The following is an 18,605-nucleotide window of genomic DNA, read 5'->3' as shown; positions in this document are numbered from 1 at the left end:
CCCCCCAAGGGGGAAATGACAAGGACTAGAGGGCTTAGGTTTAAAGTAAGAGAAGCAAAGTTTAAAGATTTGCACAGTCTATTCTTTTTCTTTTACACAGAAAGGTGGGAACTTTTAGATAGACATGGATATCCAGGGAATAGATGGATATGAATTATGAACAGGCAGAGGTGGTTGATTTATTTTGGCATCATGTTGAGCACAGGCATGGTGGGCCGAAGGGCCTGTTCCTATGTACTGGATACCTGCCTGACTCAAGATCCTTCAAAGACTTTGTAAAACTATTGAAATTCACACTTTCGGACCAGACTAAGGTGACATTTAGCTTTCACTTTAGAGGACATTTAACTTATTGTGGACACATTCAGTGTTGGGTGGGGTTTAAAAGAGAACAGGGAAATTCATATCCAGAAAAACAAATATGAAAACATTTTTGAATATTACCAGAAATGGATTAGTAGACACTCCCATTTGTTGACTATATGGCATCAGCATTGGCTTTGGTTGCCCAAATGAACTAAATCCTCCACCTAAACGGGGGGGAAAAAGGCAAGAGGTTTTAGTGCAAATGGAGCTTCCAAGAGGGGAAATTATGAGAGTGGAGATCACTGAGAGGCTGGGTCCATATTACCAGTGGGATGTGTTGGAAAGGCTGAATGTTGAGAAAAGGCCCCTGGAGCAGATAACACAGGCTGCTGAAACCCACCACTGAAACTGGTGGGGAGACTGTATCCGGCTGGGGTGGCAAACAGTGTAGGCATGCTCATCGATGCTGTTCCAAAACTTACTATTAAACAGAAAAAGAGAAAATGTAAAACACTAATTTTAAAGGACACACGATCTTCATAGCAAACTCTTTTGACTTAGACACAAAAGGATTGTGATCACACTACTGTGGGCAAGCACGGATAACATTAACATCAATTACATTTCACAGCAAGTACTCAACACAACTGGGTAGAACTTGTACAGAAGGGGCAGCAGTGTGGTTCAGCAGTTAGAGCTGCTGCTTCACAGCGGGTTTCATCCTGACCTCAGGTGCTATCTGTGTGAAGTTTGCATGTTCTCACTGTGTACCGTGCGGGCTTCTTCCAGGAGCTCCAGTTTCCTCCTACATGCCAAAGACGTGCAGATTTGTAGGTTAATGGGCCTCTGTAAATTGCCTCCAATGTGTAGGGAGCGGACGCAATTGGATAACATAGAACTAGTGTGAACGGGGGATCGATGGTCGATGTCGACTCGGTGGACCAAAGGGCCTGTTTCCAAATTGTATCTCTAAACTAAATCAAATCCCAGACACCCAGCACTCAACTGTTGGCAAATACCCCAAGTTTCATCAGGTTTGGGATTCCAGCACTTGTTCCACTCTAGGGTTTTCCCATTCAAGGTGGCATGGTGGCGCAGCGCTAGAGTTACAGCACCAGAGACCCGGGTTTCAATCCTGACATGGGTGCTTGCCTACGGATGACTACGAATGCTGTCTGTACGGAGTTTGCACGTTCTCCCAGTGACCGCTTCGGTTTTCTCCGGGTGTTCCAGTTTCCTCACACACGCCAGACGTACAGGTTTGTAGGTTAATTAGCTTTGGTAAAAATCGTAAATTGTCCCTGGTGTGTAGGGTGGTGCCAGTATATGGGGATCGTTTGTTAGGGCGGACTCAATGGGCCGAAGGGCCTGTTTCTGCGCTGTAACTCTACTCAAAAAAAAATTGATGCTGGGATTCTCTTGGGAAACCACAGGTGGAAAGCAAACTCACTGCAATTCGCCACTACCTTTCACGAGAACTAGCCGGATTAAGCTGTGTCAGGTCAGATTTGCAGCAGCAACATGGAGCATATGAGGTTTAAATTGAGTTTATTATTTTTATTTAGTGCTTGTTTCGTAAATTTCTCACTTAAAAAATAGTAACTAAGATTTAAATTGATGCTTTAACATTTTTGCAAATGGTTCAGAATGTCTGGGCAAGTTTGTCAGCAGGCAGAGGGCTTGAGCCCATGGTTTAACTGGCTGTCAAAGTTTGTTCAGCTGTTTTGCTGGTGGGTTTCTACGTGATGGCACTATATTGCACAAGGCACTGACAAGGTAGAGAGGTCAGAGGGTGGTGAATCCGTGTAATTCATTGCGCACAGACGGCTGTGGAGGCCAAGTCAATGGATATTTTTAAGGCGGAGATTGACAAATTCTTGATTAGTACGGGAGTCAGGGGTTATGGGGCAAAGGCAGAAGAATGAGCTTGAGAGGGAAAGATAGATCAGCCTGATTGAATGTCAGAGTAGACTTGATGGGCCGAATGCCCTAATTCTGCTCCTAGAACTTATGAACTGACAAACAACAGGTGGCTCATTACTCGCAGCAAACTCTGGCCCTACCCAAAGAGATACCACATTGACCAAAATGGACGAAGCATATACATGGATATTAAAGTGAAATTATTTAAAATATTCAGCATGAACACTCAAACCAAAGTTATGGTACAAAACTAGATGAGCAGGTGGAAATGCTCAAAGCAACAAGTTCAGAGACTTGTTGGTTGGTTGATTGATCGATGGATACAGCATAGAAACAGGCCCTTCGGCCCCATATAGTTCATACCAATCACCGATCACCCATTCACACTATGTGTAGGAAAGAACTGCAGATGCTGGTTTAATTCGACGGTAGACACAAAATGCTGGAGTAACTCAGTGGGACAGGCAGCATCTCTGGAGAGAAGGAATGGGTGACGTTTCGGGTAGAGACCCTTAGATCAGTCTGAAGAAGGGTCTCGACCCGAAATGTCAGCCATTCCTTCTCTCCAGAGATGCTGCCTGTCCCATTGAGTTCCAGCATTTTGTGTCTGCACCCATTCACACTCATTCTATATTATCCCACATTTGCATTTATTCCCTGTAAAGAGGACAATTAACCTGCAGAGCTTAATGTCTTTGCAGTGTGGGAAGAAACTGAAGCACCCAGAGGAAACCCATACAGTCACAGGGAGAACATGCAAACTCCACACAGACAGCACCAGAGGTCAGGATTGAACCCAGGTCTCTTGTGCTGTGAGGCAGCAACCCTAACAGCAGCGCCACGGTGTCACCAATAGTTAGTAAGAAGCGGGTTAAACAACTGAACAGCTTCAGGAACCAGAAGGTTCACACTTCCTAAACAAGCATATGTGACGCTGGGCATTTCTCTTTGATTTATAACAAACTGCGATGATCAGAGACAACAAAGGCAATTTAATCAAAACAAAGTATCTTAGGCTCCTTAGATAATGAAGCATTGACAAACAGCAATTTAAATAATGTTTTTGATCTTGCAGATGTTCTTCATGTACAAAAGAGATTTAAGGGATTAAAAAGCAGTGGCAAGCATAATGTTGTGACGAGATACAGCAAAGTCACGTGCAATAATTCTTCTGCGGCAGTGCATGAGAATTAAACATTTGATTGCGGAGAGTCTTGAAGTGACCTTGAATCAATTGTTGTTGCAAGCTTTCAATCTTTTTTTTCGTAACAAGGAAGGTGGAAATGCTAGCATATTAGAGCCATTCAAAGTCCCTGTCGTGATTAACTGTCTATGATCTAATTTGGTTGTACCCTCCACAATGGCTGGTCTGGACCAGAGAAGCAAAAATCCAGCCAAAGTTACCATTTCTCATCAACACCCAAAGTATCTGACTGGAAGTGTGTACAAATCTTTAAGATCACTTAAAAAAAATGATACAGCACGGAAACAAGCCCTTTTGGCCCATCGAGCCAACGCCGACCATCAACCACCCTTTTACACTAATCCTACATTAATCTAATCCAACTTTATTCTCTTCACGTTGTTATAATTTCCACCCAGATTCTATCACTCACCTGCACACTAGGGGCAACATGCAGCTGTCAATTAATCTTTAGAATGCAGTGGAAGAGGCGGGAGGAAGTGGTCAACTGGTGAACTCGGATAAAGCCCTGTGGCCACAAGGAAAACATGTAAACTCCATATGGATAGTATATAAGGTCAGGATACATTTTTAGATGCTCTGGCTGAATGACTTAAGTATTGGAATACTGAAATTCTGTATTAGTGAAAAATACAACCTATCTGGCCATCCCGATAAGCTAACAATAGTTGTCCAGCCCTCTAATATCTGTTCAATTCTTAATTACCACAATGTTTAGCATATTGCAAATCTCTACAATATGTCTTGCCTATGCGGATTTGAATCTATCTCCTTTGCCAACATCTGGAAATTTATCACTCAGTTTATATCTTCGCTTTTTAATATTACCAGAACCAGCTTCACAACCTTTGAGAAGAGCAGACACTTGGGAACATCACCCCCTGTAGGTTCATCTTCAAACACCAGTATCACACGCATATATATATATATATACTGACTTGGTAGCAATTCACCATTTTTTCATCGTCATTGAATCTAAACACTGTTGTACCCAACAGCTGCCTTTATAAAAGCGATGGACAAGCTCAACAAAGTTAGGCAGCAAAAAAGTTATACTTTCAGCTTTCCCATACCCACATACTGCTCACAAAGCTCAGAAAACAAAACAAACAAAAAAATCAAAGAAACAATGTTCACAGAGACCACCAGGTATGTTGCTTGTGGAAAACAATTTTCAATTGCTCCTCCCAATCTTGTTCTCTTTCTTTCCCGCCTAAATTATCTGTCTGCATTCTTATCCTGGGACCTCCATACATTTATCCGATAATTAATCTAAATACCACTGCACCTTTTGTTCTAAATTTGAGCTCCAGATTTTGTAACTTGGGATAACTTCAAACAAATTACAAGGATTCTTTTTCTGTCCAGTGCTTACAGATCACTTTCACTAGCTTCAGTTGAAAACACATTTCAACTTCCAAAAAATAAGGTCAAGGCCGTTCATGAAATACAGTAAAAATAAGATTCATTCACAGGATCTATTGCCTCATAACACTCTGTAGTAGTACAGGTTGCTGGTTCTGAGACAGAAATATTGCTTGCGCCACGAGTGATAGTTACAAATAAGACTGTTGCTGATGTTTGTTGCAACTCAGATTTCAAGACTATTAAGTCCACTTATGAAATGATGAAACAGTGGGACCTTTACCTAGACCTATTTGAACTAAATTCTTTGTCCAGTTCAAAGTAGTGCAAAGACTTCAGTTTACACATGTTCACATCACACCATGGACACTAATGGTTTCTGTCGTCTTCACAAAGGCTCATTATTCATACCTGCAGTTCTCCCATTGGTCTGGAACGGGTTTGTGGCAGCAGGTGGTGGCAAAACAGGAGCAATTACAAAAGGATTGGTTGCTGCTGAAAAAGCGCAAGGTGGAAAGGCTCAATTAAGTTTAGAAACAAATCGATTATTTGAAATGTCGGATCACAAATAGCATCAAGGACAAATGCTCATTTTGCCATGAATCAAGAGCACTTTCTATTTAGCCAGTGACATCATGCAACTGCACTGCTCCATCTACTTGAAATCGCATATCACTAAAAAGTCATATACAGTAATAAAACCCAAGTGTGTGACTGTTATCTAGTGGGCACAATACAATTCTGTTTACCTAAACTATTGGGTGTAATCTGTAAAAAATCTAAAAGCCTGCGGCTACAATTTTCTCAAACACAGTCATTTTGAATAGATCTTGCCACCAAATTGTACATATACTATTCCCATAAAGAAGCATGTTGGGGTATTGTACGGCTTTATAACATGAAATTACTGCATTTCAAGGTCAGCCCAGATCTCCTGATGAAATCCTGGAGTGATTGTGATTAACATTATTATAAAGCACCATTTAAAAAAATTGGATGTTTGATAATAAATTACAACAAAATCATTTGCATCTGATTAATTTGTTATAATTTATTATCAGGCACCACTTTTTTCTAAATTATGCAGTGAATGGTATCCATGTTAGTAGAACAATGTTTATCCGTGCAATAGTGATGTGTATGCAAACTTGAAAAACAGTTTTATTCCATATAAAATCTGAAAATCTAGAATTCATGGATAGACACAAAGTGCTGGAGTAACTCAGCGGGTCTGGCAGCATCTCTAGAGAACATGGATAGGTGATGTTTTGGCTCAGGACCGTTCTTCAGACCTGAAGAAGAGTCCTGATCTAAAACATCAGTTATCACTTTCTCCAGAGATGCTGCCTGACCTACTGAGTTACTCCAGTACTTTGTGTCCATCTTTGGTATGAATCTGCATCTGCAGTTCCTTTTTATTACAGAATTCTTGGAGTGTTTTCAGGATAGTTTTTATTGCAGAATGGTATGTTCTGATGCCAACCACAGTGCAGATGACTATGGTCCTGGCATTGTCCAATCAGATAGAAAAATAGTTATAGTGATTATAACATGATTGAATTTTATATTGTTTAAGGGGGAGAAGAATGGGCCCAAGACAAGTATTTTAGGCTTAAACTAACGGTAGATACGAGGGCATGGCAACGGAGTGAACCAACAAATTAGGTTAAGAATTGACCTTTAAGTGAATCTTTCAAATATACTAAATGCATTCCAAAGAGAAAGACCTAATATCTGGCTGACGAAAATGTTAGATAATATTATAAATTAACGAAAGGGCATACAATTACACAAGGTGAAATGTCAGAAGGCTTGATTGAATATTACAACCTAACGAATGAATTAGAAAACAAAAAAACTAGAAAAACAGCAAGAATTTCTATAGATATTTTAATCAGAAAGAAATTAAAGAGTAAGGAATTAACAATGGAACATGGAAAAATGGCAACAAGTATTTTGCATTGCTCTTCACTATAGAGCATACAACTGGAAGGGAAGGAAGAATTCAGGGAAGTTACAATCATGAGGGAAGTGTTAATGAGAAAACTGTTAGAGCTGGAAGCTGAGAAAATCTCTGGCTTCAGAGTGGTTGGCGAGAGTGTTGATTTTCATTTACAAGAATCTCTGAGATTCAGTGAAGATTCCAGAAGATTGGAGAATGTCAAATGTAATTCCTTTATTCAGGAAGGAAGGAAGAAAGGCAGAATTCAGGAAACTACAGGTCGGGAGTAGATAACATGCTAGAAGTTAATATATACATTATTGGATGGGACTTTCAAATATTGCAATGCCAAAGTAGTTTAATGAAAGGAAAATTCAAGTTTGAGCAATTGACTGGAGCTCTGAGAATGGGCTGTGGATAAAGAGGAGCTAATGCATGTACAAGTGTTTACACAAAGTACTTGATAAGATATGGCATCAAATGCTACAGCAAAAAAAAGTTCACAGTGAAGGAAATAACTTATCAGCATAGACAGAAGATTAGCTCACTAACAAGAAACAAACAGCAGGCATAAATGGATCTTTACTCGTTGGCGAGATGCATGCAGTAGTGTACAACTGGAACCAGTACTGTGACCTTGACTTCTGACAATTTATGCAAATGACTTAAACAAAGGTACTAAATTTGCTGATAACACAGTTATTCTGGCAAGTGCATTGTGAAGAAGATACAAGGAGGTTACAGGGGTTATGGAAAGTTTAAGTGAGTCACAAAATATTAGAGCTCAAGTACAATTAGGAAAGCTAATAAAATGTTAACAATTGTTACAAGGACCACTGAATACAAAACTTTTGAGAAAGTGGACCAATTATGTGGGGCAATGGTGCAACCATATTTGGAGAACTATGTACTATATTGGTCTCCTTATTTATTTAAGGATTCATATAACAACATATAAAAGGCCTTTGGACATGTACATGGATACGAAAGGTTTAGAGGGACATGGGCAAAACACAGGCCGGTGGCACTAGTGTCGATTCAGCATCTTGGTTGACAGGACCAAGTTGGGCAGAAGGGCCCGTTTCCATGCTGTACGACTGTGAATCATACTGGAAGCAGTTCAAAGAACGTTTGTTAGATTAACACCTGGGTATGAGCAAAAGTTGTATAGAATAGGCTTGCATTAGCTGGAGTTTAGAAGGGCAAGAGATGACTAGAACAAAATACAAAATCCTGAAGGGAATTGAGTGTGGATGTGGAGAGGATGATTCCTCTTGAAGAAATCTGAAAGCAGGTGGGGGTCACAGTTTAAAAATAAGGGTTCACCCTTTTAAGATGGAAATATGAACACTTTTATCTCACATGGTGAAGAAATATGTGGTGCTCAAAATGCCGTGGATGCAGAGTGTGAATATTATTTTAAAGCAGGGGTGGATAAATTATTGATAAGGAGGATGAGAAATGTTTCTGGAGCTGGCAGGAATGCGCATTTGAAGCTGCAATCAGTTCAGCCATGATCGTGATGTATGGAGCAGCAGGTTCGAGGGGCCAAGTGGGCTGCTCCTGTGCCTACTTCATGCCTTTATACAATCATAAGCAGCAATGAAGTGAAAAATAGTTTACTGTCAGAATGGAAATTCAATATGCTGAGGCAATCATCTTTGATTTGAATGGCCCCAGTTTAGGTTGTATTATAACACAAAAACCATCAGGGTGAAAGTAAAGGTTATACCGGAAAGATCACAATATTTTGGTTTCATTTGGTGACATAATGTGGTATAAAACCACTCACTGATCACTAAAAGTTATGGTGAGATATGCCAAAAAGGAGGGAAGAATGAGGCAAAATCCACAGTGGCTTCTTCGCTCAAAGTAAGCTTTCAAAATCATTAGTCTCAGCACTATCATTAAACTCAACTCAATCATTAGTCCCAACTTAGAATGATCTTGTGCTTAACAGCAAAAAAAGCATATTTCCATTCCACCCCCCCCCCCAAGAAGGTTGGTCAACCCATTGAATCAAAGCCAATTCAGAATAACCCGAGGGGGAACTTGGCATGGATGAGTTGGGCTGAAGTGCCTATTTCTGCATTGTACAACCTTATGACCCTAATTCCACTCCCTAATAATTTTCCTTTAAACCAGTTTTCACCCAAATCTCATCAATTTTATCAACTACCGACACGATGGCCAATTGATTGACCAATCCGCAAGTCTGTGAGATGCAAGAAGAAAGCAGAGCACCTGGAGGAAACTCATGTTGTCACAGGAAGAATGTGTAAACTCCTCACAGACATCACCTGTAGGTTAGGGTTGAACCTGGGTCACTGGAGTGTGAAATTACAGCACTATCACCTGCAATATTGTGCTGGTTCTTATTCTAAAGTTTGTCAAATTAAAATATTGTCCAAGCGAAATAAATTATGTACCTCCAAAAGCTGCCGGTGTGGTGTTGACTCCTTGGTGACCCTGCATTGTTGTAACACTTTGAACTGTCCCAAACACACTGCAGGAGAGAACGATCTTTACAACAGTCTCCAAACATAATACAGAAGAGTAAGGCATTAGAATCAACATTACTCAAATCAAGACCACTATCTTCCACATACCTCTGATAACTTCTTTATTAATAAATGACCAGAATTAACAACACCTAGAGCTAACATCATTTGACTGGGCATTGGGGAGGCAGGAGGTCAGAAACAATTTAATGCAATGTCTTGGCTGGACATTCGGAGCTGATCATATTCAGCATTTCATCACTACGCAAGGTTGTAATCAACTTCCATGTTGAAGGTGGATTACTCGCCTTTCAGTGCAATAACAATTTTCTGAAAGTTTAGACTCCATCTACCATAAGTGAAGTGAGATACGTAACTGGGAAAAGTCAGATATACCTGTTCCTTTAAGAGGTTTCAGGTCAGATCTGTGTGATCTTCACTTACTGTATCTATAAAGATTGCCCCATTGCTGCGTCATCTCCAGTTCTTTTCAACCAGAGGCGGTATATTCGGGTTTGTGAAGAGATGCGTAGATTCACTGTCTTATGATCTTTAGGAGAGAAAACCCTTGCCTGTAACACTAGAATAGATAGAACTATTAAACATAAGATATTTTTAGGGTGCTCCATAGACAGTAAAAGGAAATGGTTTAAATAACTGAAAATATTAACATAGCAGAGTGTTGACGCACTCTGTTAATATGATTGGAATATTTGAAAACTAGGGATATTTTTTTGAAAAAAATACACAATGGAATTTAAGTAAATCACAAGATTCATCCAAAATAGAGGACAAATCCTAATCTGCATTCAAACAATTGTCAGTGTTGAGTAAGGTATTCTGTGTCATTAAGACAACACTGATACATTCAAGCAAGGACAGATGAGAGGGTATATGAGAAGGCTTACAGGAAGCATAAATGTAGCACACGCAACCCATAAGAACCATCTGCTTTAGACTAAAAGGACATGCTAAGCACAGATCTACCAGGCAGCAGGAATTTCCTAGCAGCTGTGAAAAGGTATGTTGGATTAATGAGATGCTGAAAAAACACACCAAGAAATGAATTACAATAAGCTGATATTTAAAGAATGGTGTTTCTTGGTGGTGGAATAAAATGGTTTTGATGCGTACTAAATGGGGAATAATACAAGCAATTAGGATTTTGTCCTTCTTGGTGATGTGAAAACAGATACATTTTTTCTATCTTAAAATCAATCTAAACAGATAATGAAAGCCTGCTATTATCTGCCAATATCCAGGCAAGGACACCATTGATATTTGGCAGTTACCAATAGAAGCTTTGCAGATTTTAAGGATTTCCTTAACGCCCACATTGGAGCAGAACTCAAGTACACAAAATGTCAAAATAACCACCTAATTACTTGGTCACTGTACATTTACATGTTTTCACCTTTACTGCTACTTTCCAATTCAGGGTGTTTTTTTATCTTCAGTAACACATTTTTTTTTGAAGGAAGAGTTTCATTCCTTGATTCAGTATATTTGACAGATCACTCACTATTCAGGATGAATTTTCATCAAATTCTTGACTTGATTGGATAATTACCCTCCCCGGCGGCTAGAGTCAAAACACACGCACACAGATTCTAAAAAATTGGTCCCAGCATTCATGTCGTGTGCTCAGTCCCAATGTACCGTCAGCTTCCAGGCAGCACATCAGAAAATCAGATGGACATGGAAGCTGGCACTCTCCCAGTTCACTCTTAAGATCATATTTAAATTGATAAAGTTTAGAATTACAATGAACAATGCTTTAGTTGTAGAGCACAAGGAATTACAGCTGATGGAACCTGACATAGGTGCTGAAGTAGGTCAGGCAGCATCTCTGGAGGGAATGGGTAGGTGTCATTTCATATTGGGACCACCCTTCAGCTTAATTAATTGATTAGGAGTGGGATCCAATAACTTGCTTCCTTAAAAAAGCTTGCCATTTAATGCAATTATCAGGAATGCAAGTACTTAAATGTTTGCCCTTTATTTGTGGCTAAAAGGGCCTGGTATTTTAAATGAATCAGGCCCATGCTGTTGAAGATTGTGACAATAACATTAAAATAACATCCTGAGTGTACTGAGGGATTTTGAAACAGTTACTTGGACAGAACCATGGGAACACATGGAAAATCAAGCTGTCAAACTAATGAATAGGCTTTTTTTCTCACCCACAAAGCTGACCGACCTACGACACTGCTGATAGCGAAAGAGGGAGACAATGCAGCAGAGGGCAGACAGGTTGGAGGTTTTACTGGAACAGTAAGTGAAGATCATGTAGTTCTGGATAGAAATCTCTGAAAGGGATAGGCAGCCATCTGATTTTAATGCCAGTATTTGTCTCCTTGCCCAAATGATGTGTGGAGTCTTACCAAATGCACACAAAACATTTTGTTCATTTCTAACTCTATCATTGCAAACAGTGTCAAAGTTCAACATAATCTGCAGGGAAAAAGTGATGTGGTTTTATGTTTTGCAGGTACTAAACCGAATTAACTGACATTTCACATACACTGTTTTGTCTGCAAGAATAATGCACATAGCTCTGCTTCCAATCTTGAAAATTACTAACCACAAAACAGAAACTGTTTCCAAGTGCACAACACTATGAATCACCCAATGACGTAAATGATTCACAGCAAGGCTTTGATCATTTCCACACACATAATGAAAACCTGAATTATGAGACCAAAGACAGATTTTCTCCAATCAGTTAGAGGGGCTCTTATAACTTAATCTGTTTCTGATGTTAGACTCTTGTATCGTATTTGCATGAACTTTTAGCTGTTTTTCATTTATTTAAATGAGAATAAATATATATATTAGATTACATCTACATTTATGAGTTCAACTTCAATAAATCATATTGTGTGAGAGAAAAGGGGGATGAAGACCAGGTTGTGGGCAGAAATTCAAACTGTGATGCATTTTAGGGAGGTTGTAATGAATTGCAAACGAAAAGAGCAGCAGGGAGGTCCATAAGCTTGCAAACTGAGAACGTTACCCTATTATCTTTACACCTTACAACCATTCTAGTATGCTGCTTTTTTTCAGCTAAGGGATTATATATAGCATGAGGGTACAGACAAAAATGCTAGGGGGAATGAGTAATTTGACTTTTCCTTCCTTTGTTCCACCTCCATAAGTTTTGAATGGAGAGGAAACAAAAAGATAAATCACACAGCCACAATATCCCTTAAATGGCCCCACGGCCTTATTGAATGTTTTATTACAGCAAATTTTGCAAAATTGTTTCCGAATTAATAAATTATTGAAAGATGTTTTTCAAAGTCTCAAAGTGTGAAGACTTGCCTCATTTTTGTAAGCAGTACTGTTCATCTCCAGAGGACATCTTGACTTGCAGTGTCAGCCCACTCAGGCTAACAAAGCTGTCCTAATGCTGCCTTTCTATCTTCTATCTCTGCTTAAGCTGGTGCTTGGTTCTCCACCTATAAAGCTGCCCAATGTCCAGAAAAACAGTTCACTGCAACCACCAAGAACTCTGGTTTAAAAAAAAATCCCTAAATTTCACACTGATCTAAAGCAGAGCTCTTGGAGGTTGCAGTGAATGGTTTTTCTGGACATTGGGCAGCTTTGGACATTGAAAACTCCCTGCTCTTTGGACAATCGTCAGCTGACTAACGACCTGAATGCTTTCTACTGCAGGTTTGACAAGCAGAAACGTAACCCTGGTACCCCCTCACCCCCTCCCCAACCAACACAGCCAGACCCCCAGTCTGCAAAGACGACCCTTTTACACCCACTCCTCCGCATTCACCACTTCACACCTAAAAGCAAGACGCCAGTCTGAAAAGACTGGACCCTTTCCCACCCCAACCAACACTTCGCACCCACTCACAGCCTGACTCCAGTCTGAAAAGACTGGACCCTTTCCCACCACCACTCTACAATCACCACTTTGCACCCAATTACCCATCCCTTCTGTGCTGCACAACATCACTGCTCCATCATCAACAGTAAAAATAGAGACAGAAGACAGAAAATCAGGAAATCTCCACGACCGGGCAATGTTTTCCCCTCAACTGGCACCGGTCTATACAGACATTTTCAACCAGTCCCTGCAAACCTGTACTGTCCCTGCCTGCTTCAAAGACTCCACTATTGTCCCTTTACCCAAAAAGGCAAGGATTACTGGTCTTAATGACTACAGGCCTGTCACACTGACCACTGTAGCCATGAAGACCCTTGAAAGGCTTGTGCTGGCCAAGCTGAAAAATATCACAAACCCCCTGCTGGACCCTCTGCAGTTTGCATATCGGGGCAATAGATTTGTGGATGTCAACCTGGGCCTGCACTTCATCCTCCAGCACCTAGACCGCCAAGGGACCTATGCGAGGATTTTCTTTGTTGATTTTAGCTCTGCATTCAACACCATTGTGCTAGAGCTACTACACTCCGAACATTCTGAGTTGACTGTGCCTGAACCCCTCTGTCGGTGGATCACCAGCTTCCTGACAGACAGGAAGCAGCATGTGAGGCTGGGAAAGCACATCTCGGACCCGCAAACCCTCAGCATAGGAGCACCACAAGGCTGCGTACTCTTCCCTCTCCTCTACACCAATGACTGCACCTCCACTGACTCCTCTGTCAAGCTTCTCAAGTTTGCAGATGATACAATCCTGATTGGACTGATCCAGGATAGGGAAGAATCTGCCTACAGGCAGGAAGTGACACAGCGGGCGTCCTGGTGCCATCGCAACAACCTGGAGCTCAATGCTCTTAAGACAGTGGAATTGATTGTAGACTTTAGGGGAGTTCCCCCTCCCCTCACCCCACTCGCCATCAACAACACCAGTCACATCTGTGGAGTCTTTTAAGTTCCTGGGAACCATCACCTCCAAGGACCTTAAATGGGGGGCTACCATCGATTCCACAGTCAAAAAAGCACAGCAGAGGATGGACCAATGATGGTCCAATTCTATACGGCCATCGTAGAGTCTGTCCTCACTTTCTCCATCGTGGTCTGGTTTGGCTCAGCCACCAAGCATGACATCCGGAGGCTGCAGCGAATCGTCCGATCAGATGAGAAGGTTATTGGCTGCAACCTTCCCTCCTTTGACAAACTGTACACTGCAAGGACCAGGAAGCGAGTGGGTAAGATCATCTCTGATCCCTCACACCCTGGCCACAAACCCTTTGAATCACTTCCCTCTGGAAGGCGACTCCGGACTGTCAAAGCTGCCACACCCAGACAGAAAAACAGCTTTTTTCCCCATGAGTACTAGCTCTACTCAGTAACCAAAAATCTGTAGCCTCCTTTTGCTCTGGTATGTTTAATCAATAATGTTTTATTATTAATGTTTAATGTTTTATTCCCAACTGTCACTGTATGTCATGTTGTCACTTGCGGGCGAAACACCAAGGCAAATTCCTTGTATGTGAATACTTGGCCAATAAACATTAATTAATTCATTCATTATAGGTGTAGGTATCACCAACTGATATTCAAAACTTTAGAACCAAGAACCAGCTTAAGCAGAGACAATGTGCTTAATGTGCAACTTCATATTTACAAATCTATAAGACTTACATAATCATCTGATGGACAAGATACAGTAGAACTGGTAAAGATTCCTGCCAAGCGAATAGCTTCCGGAAGGGTGTTTTGGGGATGGGAATTGGGTGATAAACCAGTTTATTAGTGGTAACCTGTATCAGGTGTCCTTATATAATGGAATGCTTCTGCACTTAATAATTTTCATCACGTACAAGATTTATCCACCAAGATCAAGAACAAGGCTGTCTCCGATGGCCAAAGAACCAAGGTCATGCTTAAAATAAAACATTACATCAGAATAGGAGGATCTTTTGATCAAGATAAATGCATCGGCATTAAGTCCTAGAAAGCGATGGACTGCAGCTATTTGGCCTATTTCTGCCGCCTCTCAGAATCAGTTGATAGTAACAGCCTATTTTTTTTTTTTTGCAGTACCAGAACGTCTTTCAAAATTGAAGATGACTTATCTTAGTCTAGGTTTGTAAAAATATGTTTTTACAACGAAAATATGTTTTTTAAGAAACTACATAAGCAATTGGAGCAATGCACAAATGTTCTAATATGTTCTAGTATACCATGGAATGTGATGGAGTTCTGGAAGTAAAGTTCTCATTGAATGAACTAACTGGCTTTTGGTCTCATCTCCAAAGATCGTAATTCTGCTACATGTGGGGTTTCCGATTTGAGTTCAGAAAGTCTATATTCTGAAGTGCCATGGAGACAGTGCACGTTACCTGCTTGTACTAAATACATTACTAGCAGGCATGATATTCACCTCCAGAAAAAAAGTAGGAAGTATTGGCCGGGAGTCCAGGAGGCCGGTTAGGCTCCAAGCGGGGTCAAGGGGGGGGGAAGTTCAGTGGACATTTTCAATAAATTGATGGTGATTCCCAAGCTTTCTGCTGGTAGTTTACTTAACAGAAGTTTAGAATTATAACCAGTAAAATAACCCACAAAAGATAAATATTTCATGAAATGAATGACTTCATACAACTAAAAAAAATCTTTACAAAAAATGTTTCTTTGCCTAGCACCGTCTGCAAACAGCACAGAAAAAGTAATTGATAAACCTATGACATAAGTAACATTACCTAAACTCTAATTTGACTTCCTCTTTGCCTGACACTTTCTTTTTGTAAACTTGCTCAACATGGCTTCCCTGTGCTTCTTTCTTGCCAGTTGAGCTGCAAACATGTTCCTTTCTCGTGTATTCTTTTTGGCTGGAAAATCGTCTGCTTCAGCAAGGGAAGCTGGTCAGTGATTGGCCGCAACGTCCCTTGGAGACTGGGTCTAATTGGCCACCGAGTGATCTGCACATATAATACACCTGGACCATTTCCGACACTTCCCTACCATTCTTTGACCTCACCATCTCCATCGCATGGGACAGACTTCTGACCAACATACACTACAAACCAACTGACTCACATGGCTATCTGGACTACACGTCTTCCCACCCAGCCCCCTGTAAAGACTCCATCCCCTACTCCCAATTCCTCCGCCTACGCAGCATCTGTTCCCAGGATGAGACATTCCATACCAGGGCATCGGAAATGTCCTCGTTCTTCAGGGAACGGGGATTCCCCTCCGCCACCATAGATGAGGCTCGCACCAGGGTCTCATCCATACCACGCAACACTGCTCTCTCTCCCCATCCCCGCACTCACAACAAGGGCAGAGTCCCCCTGGTCCTCACCTTTCACCCCACCAGCCGGCAAATACAACACATAATCCTCCGCCATTTCCCCCACCACTCGCCACATCTTCCCATCTCCCCCCATATCTGCCTTCCGCAAAGACCGCTCCCTCCGCAACTTCCTTGTCAATTCTTCCCTTCCCTCCCGTACCACCCCCTCCTCGGACACTTTCCGTTGCAACCACAAGAAATGCAACACCTGTCCCTTCACCTCCCCCCTCGACTCCATTCAAGGACCCAAGCAGTCGTTCCAGGTGCGACAAAGGTTCACCTGTATCTCCTCCAACCTCATCTACTGCATCCGCTGCTCTAGATGTCAGCTGATCTACATCGGGGAGACTAAGCGGAGGTTGGGCGATCGTTTCGCCGTACACCTCCGCTCAGTCCGCAATAACCTACCTGAACTCCCGGTGGCTCAGCACTTCAACTCCCTCTCCCAGTCCCAATCCGACCTCTCTGTCCTGGGTCTCCTCCATTGCCAGAGTGAGCAACACCGGAAATTGGAGGAACAGCACCTCATATTCCGCCTGGGTAGCTTGCGTCCTGATGCATTAACGTTGAAGCTAGCCCTTGCTCAACCCTCGAGCTGTCTCCTCCCACCCCCCCCGTCCCCTCCTCCCTTTTTTTTCCTTCCTTCTCCCCCCCCCCCCCCCCCCCCCCACCCCCCAGGAAGATGGGTTTTGGCCCGAAACGTCGCCTATTTCCTTCGCCGATGCTGCTGCACCCGCTGAGTTTCTCCAGCATTTTGTTATGTGATTGGACTCAACGCCCTTGGAGACAGCGGCTGATTGGACGGCAGGAGATCGATTTGTTGACTGGACGGGAATTTTAAGAGACTGTGGTAGGTGATTGGATGAAACGCCCTTGGAGACAGCGGCTGATTGGAGAAATATAGGCCGAAGCGGATTTTAAGGGAAGCTGGTCGGTGATTGGACACCGTCCCCTTAGAGGCAGCGATTGATTGGCCGCCAAATAATCGAGCACAAAAAATTGAAAAATAGGAAAACAAAAAAAATCGGAATTCCGATTTAAATTGGAAGAATATCATGCCCGTACTAGTGGGTGCTGGAGAGCTAAAGACATTATCTAATTCTGCTAGTGCTGCATACTTGTTTGCCGAGCTTGACTGATTGGCAGTCATCACAGAAGATCCAACAGGTGTTGAGCCGAAATTAGTCAGTTGACTACTTGCCCCTAAATATAGGAGAAAAGAAAATGTCAAAAATATGATTATGAAGCTTGGAAAAGAAAACTTCAGAGCTTCAAAGCAACATATCAAACATTCAAAGGTGGACACAAAAATGTTGCTATCCATCCCTCCCCAACCCAAGTCTGTAACTCATTTTCACATAGCCCACAGCAAACAATGGCCTGTTTCCTTTATCATCGTTACTTTTGTGCAAATCTTTATATCACTGTTTATATCTCTCATTTCCCTTTCCCTTGACACTCAGTCTGACAATGGGTCTCAACCCGAAACTGTGCTGTCTGACTCGTCGAGTTACTCCAGCTTTTTGTGTCCATCTTTGGTTTAAACCAGTTCCTTCCTATACATCAAATATTCCGTTCTGAGGAGGTTATAAATCAAATTTCTTTCTTGAACTTGAAATGCTTTGAGTTATGGAAATTGTTGTGGGTGATTACTTTGCAGCACGTTGTGTCAGTAAGAGCGAGTCAAACCCTGAGCTTCCCACAATACAATATTATTCATCACATGATAGCAATGATAAATAATAAAGATTTCAAAATAATGACGTTGGGTCATTTAAACCTAATTCGAGAGCATATGAATGTTTGGCTTATCTCACACAAAATGAGCTATTCCTGACAACTCAATGCTCCACCAGTATTACGTTGAAATGTCAACCTAGAGTCTTGTATGCAGGTCTTTGGAGGTGAACATGAATATAACATTGAGGACATGATAGACCAACTCAGGCATCTCCAATCCTACTTCTGGAATGTGGATGCCAGTGAAATGTTGAGATTCATTTATAAGACTATTTATAAGACCAAGCTAGACACAAAATGCTGGAGTAACTCAGTGGGACAGGCAGCATCTCTGGAGAGAAGGAATGGGTGACGTTTCGGGTTGAGACCCTTCTTCAGGTCTTAAGACGCAAAACGTCACCCATTCC

The 18,605-nt window shown here is 41.6% G+C and overlaps 1 protein-coding gene across 1 annotated transcript in view; it reads right to left on the bottom strand.

Annotated features, from left to right (window-relative positions):
* Positions 1-18,605, bottom strand: part of agfg1a (ArfGAP with FG repeats 1a) — a 55,551-nt gene that overhangs the window by 972 nt on the left and 35,974 nt on the right. The window contains 5 exon segments of the mRNA XM_055646495.1: positions 445-530; positions 632-787; positions 5,210-5,293; positions 9,170-9,246; positions 17,577-17,661. Of these exon segments, the coding sequence (XP_055502470.1) occupies positions 445-530; positions 632-787; positions 5,210-5,293; positions 9,170-9,246; positions 17,577-17,661 (488 nt within the window).

This window comes from Leucoraja erinacea, chromosome 14 (assembly GCF_028641065.1).
Source record: "Leucoraja erinacea ecotype New England chromosome 14, Leri_hhj_1, whole genome shotgun sequence".
Lineage (NCBI taxonomy): Eukaryota > Metazoa > Chordata > Chondrichthyes > Rajiformes > Rajidae > Leucoraja > Leucoraja erinaceus.
The sequence above is the reverse complement of the archived record's forward strand: the minus strand, read 5'-3'. Positions and strand labels throughout refer to the sequence as shown.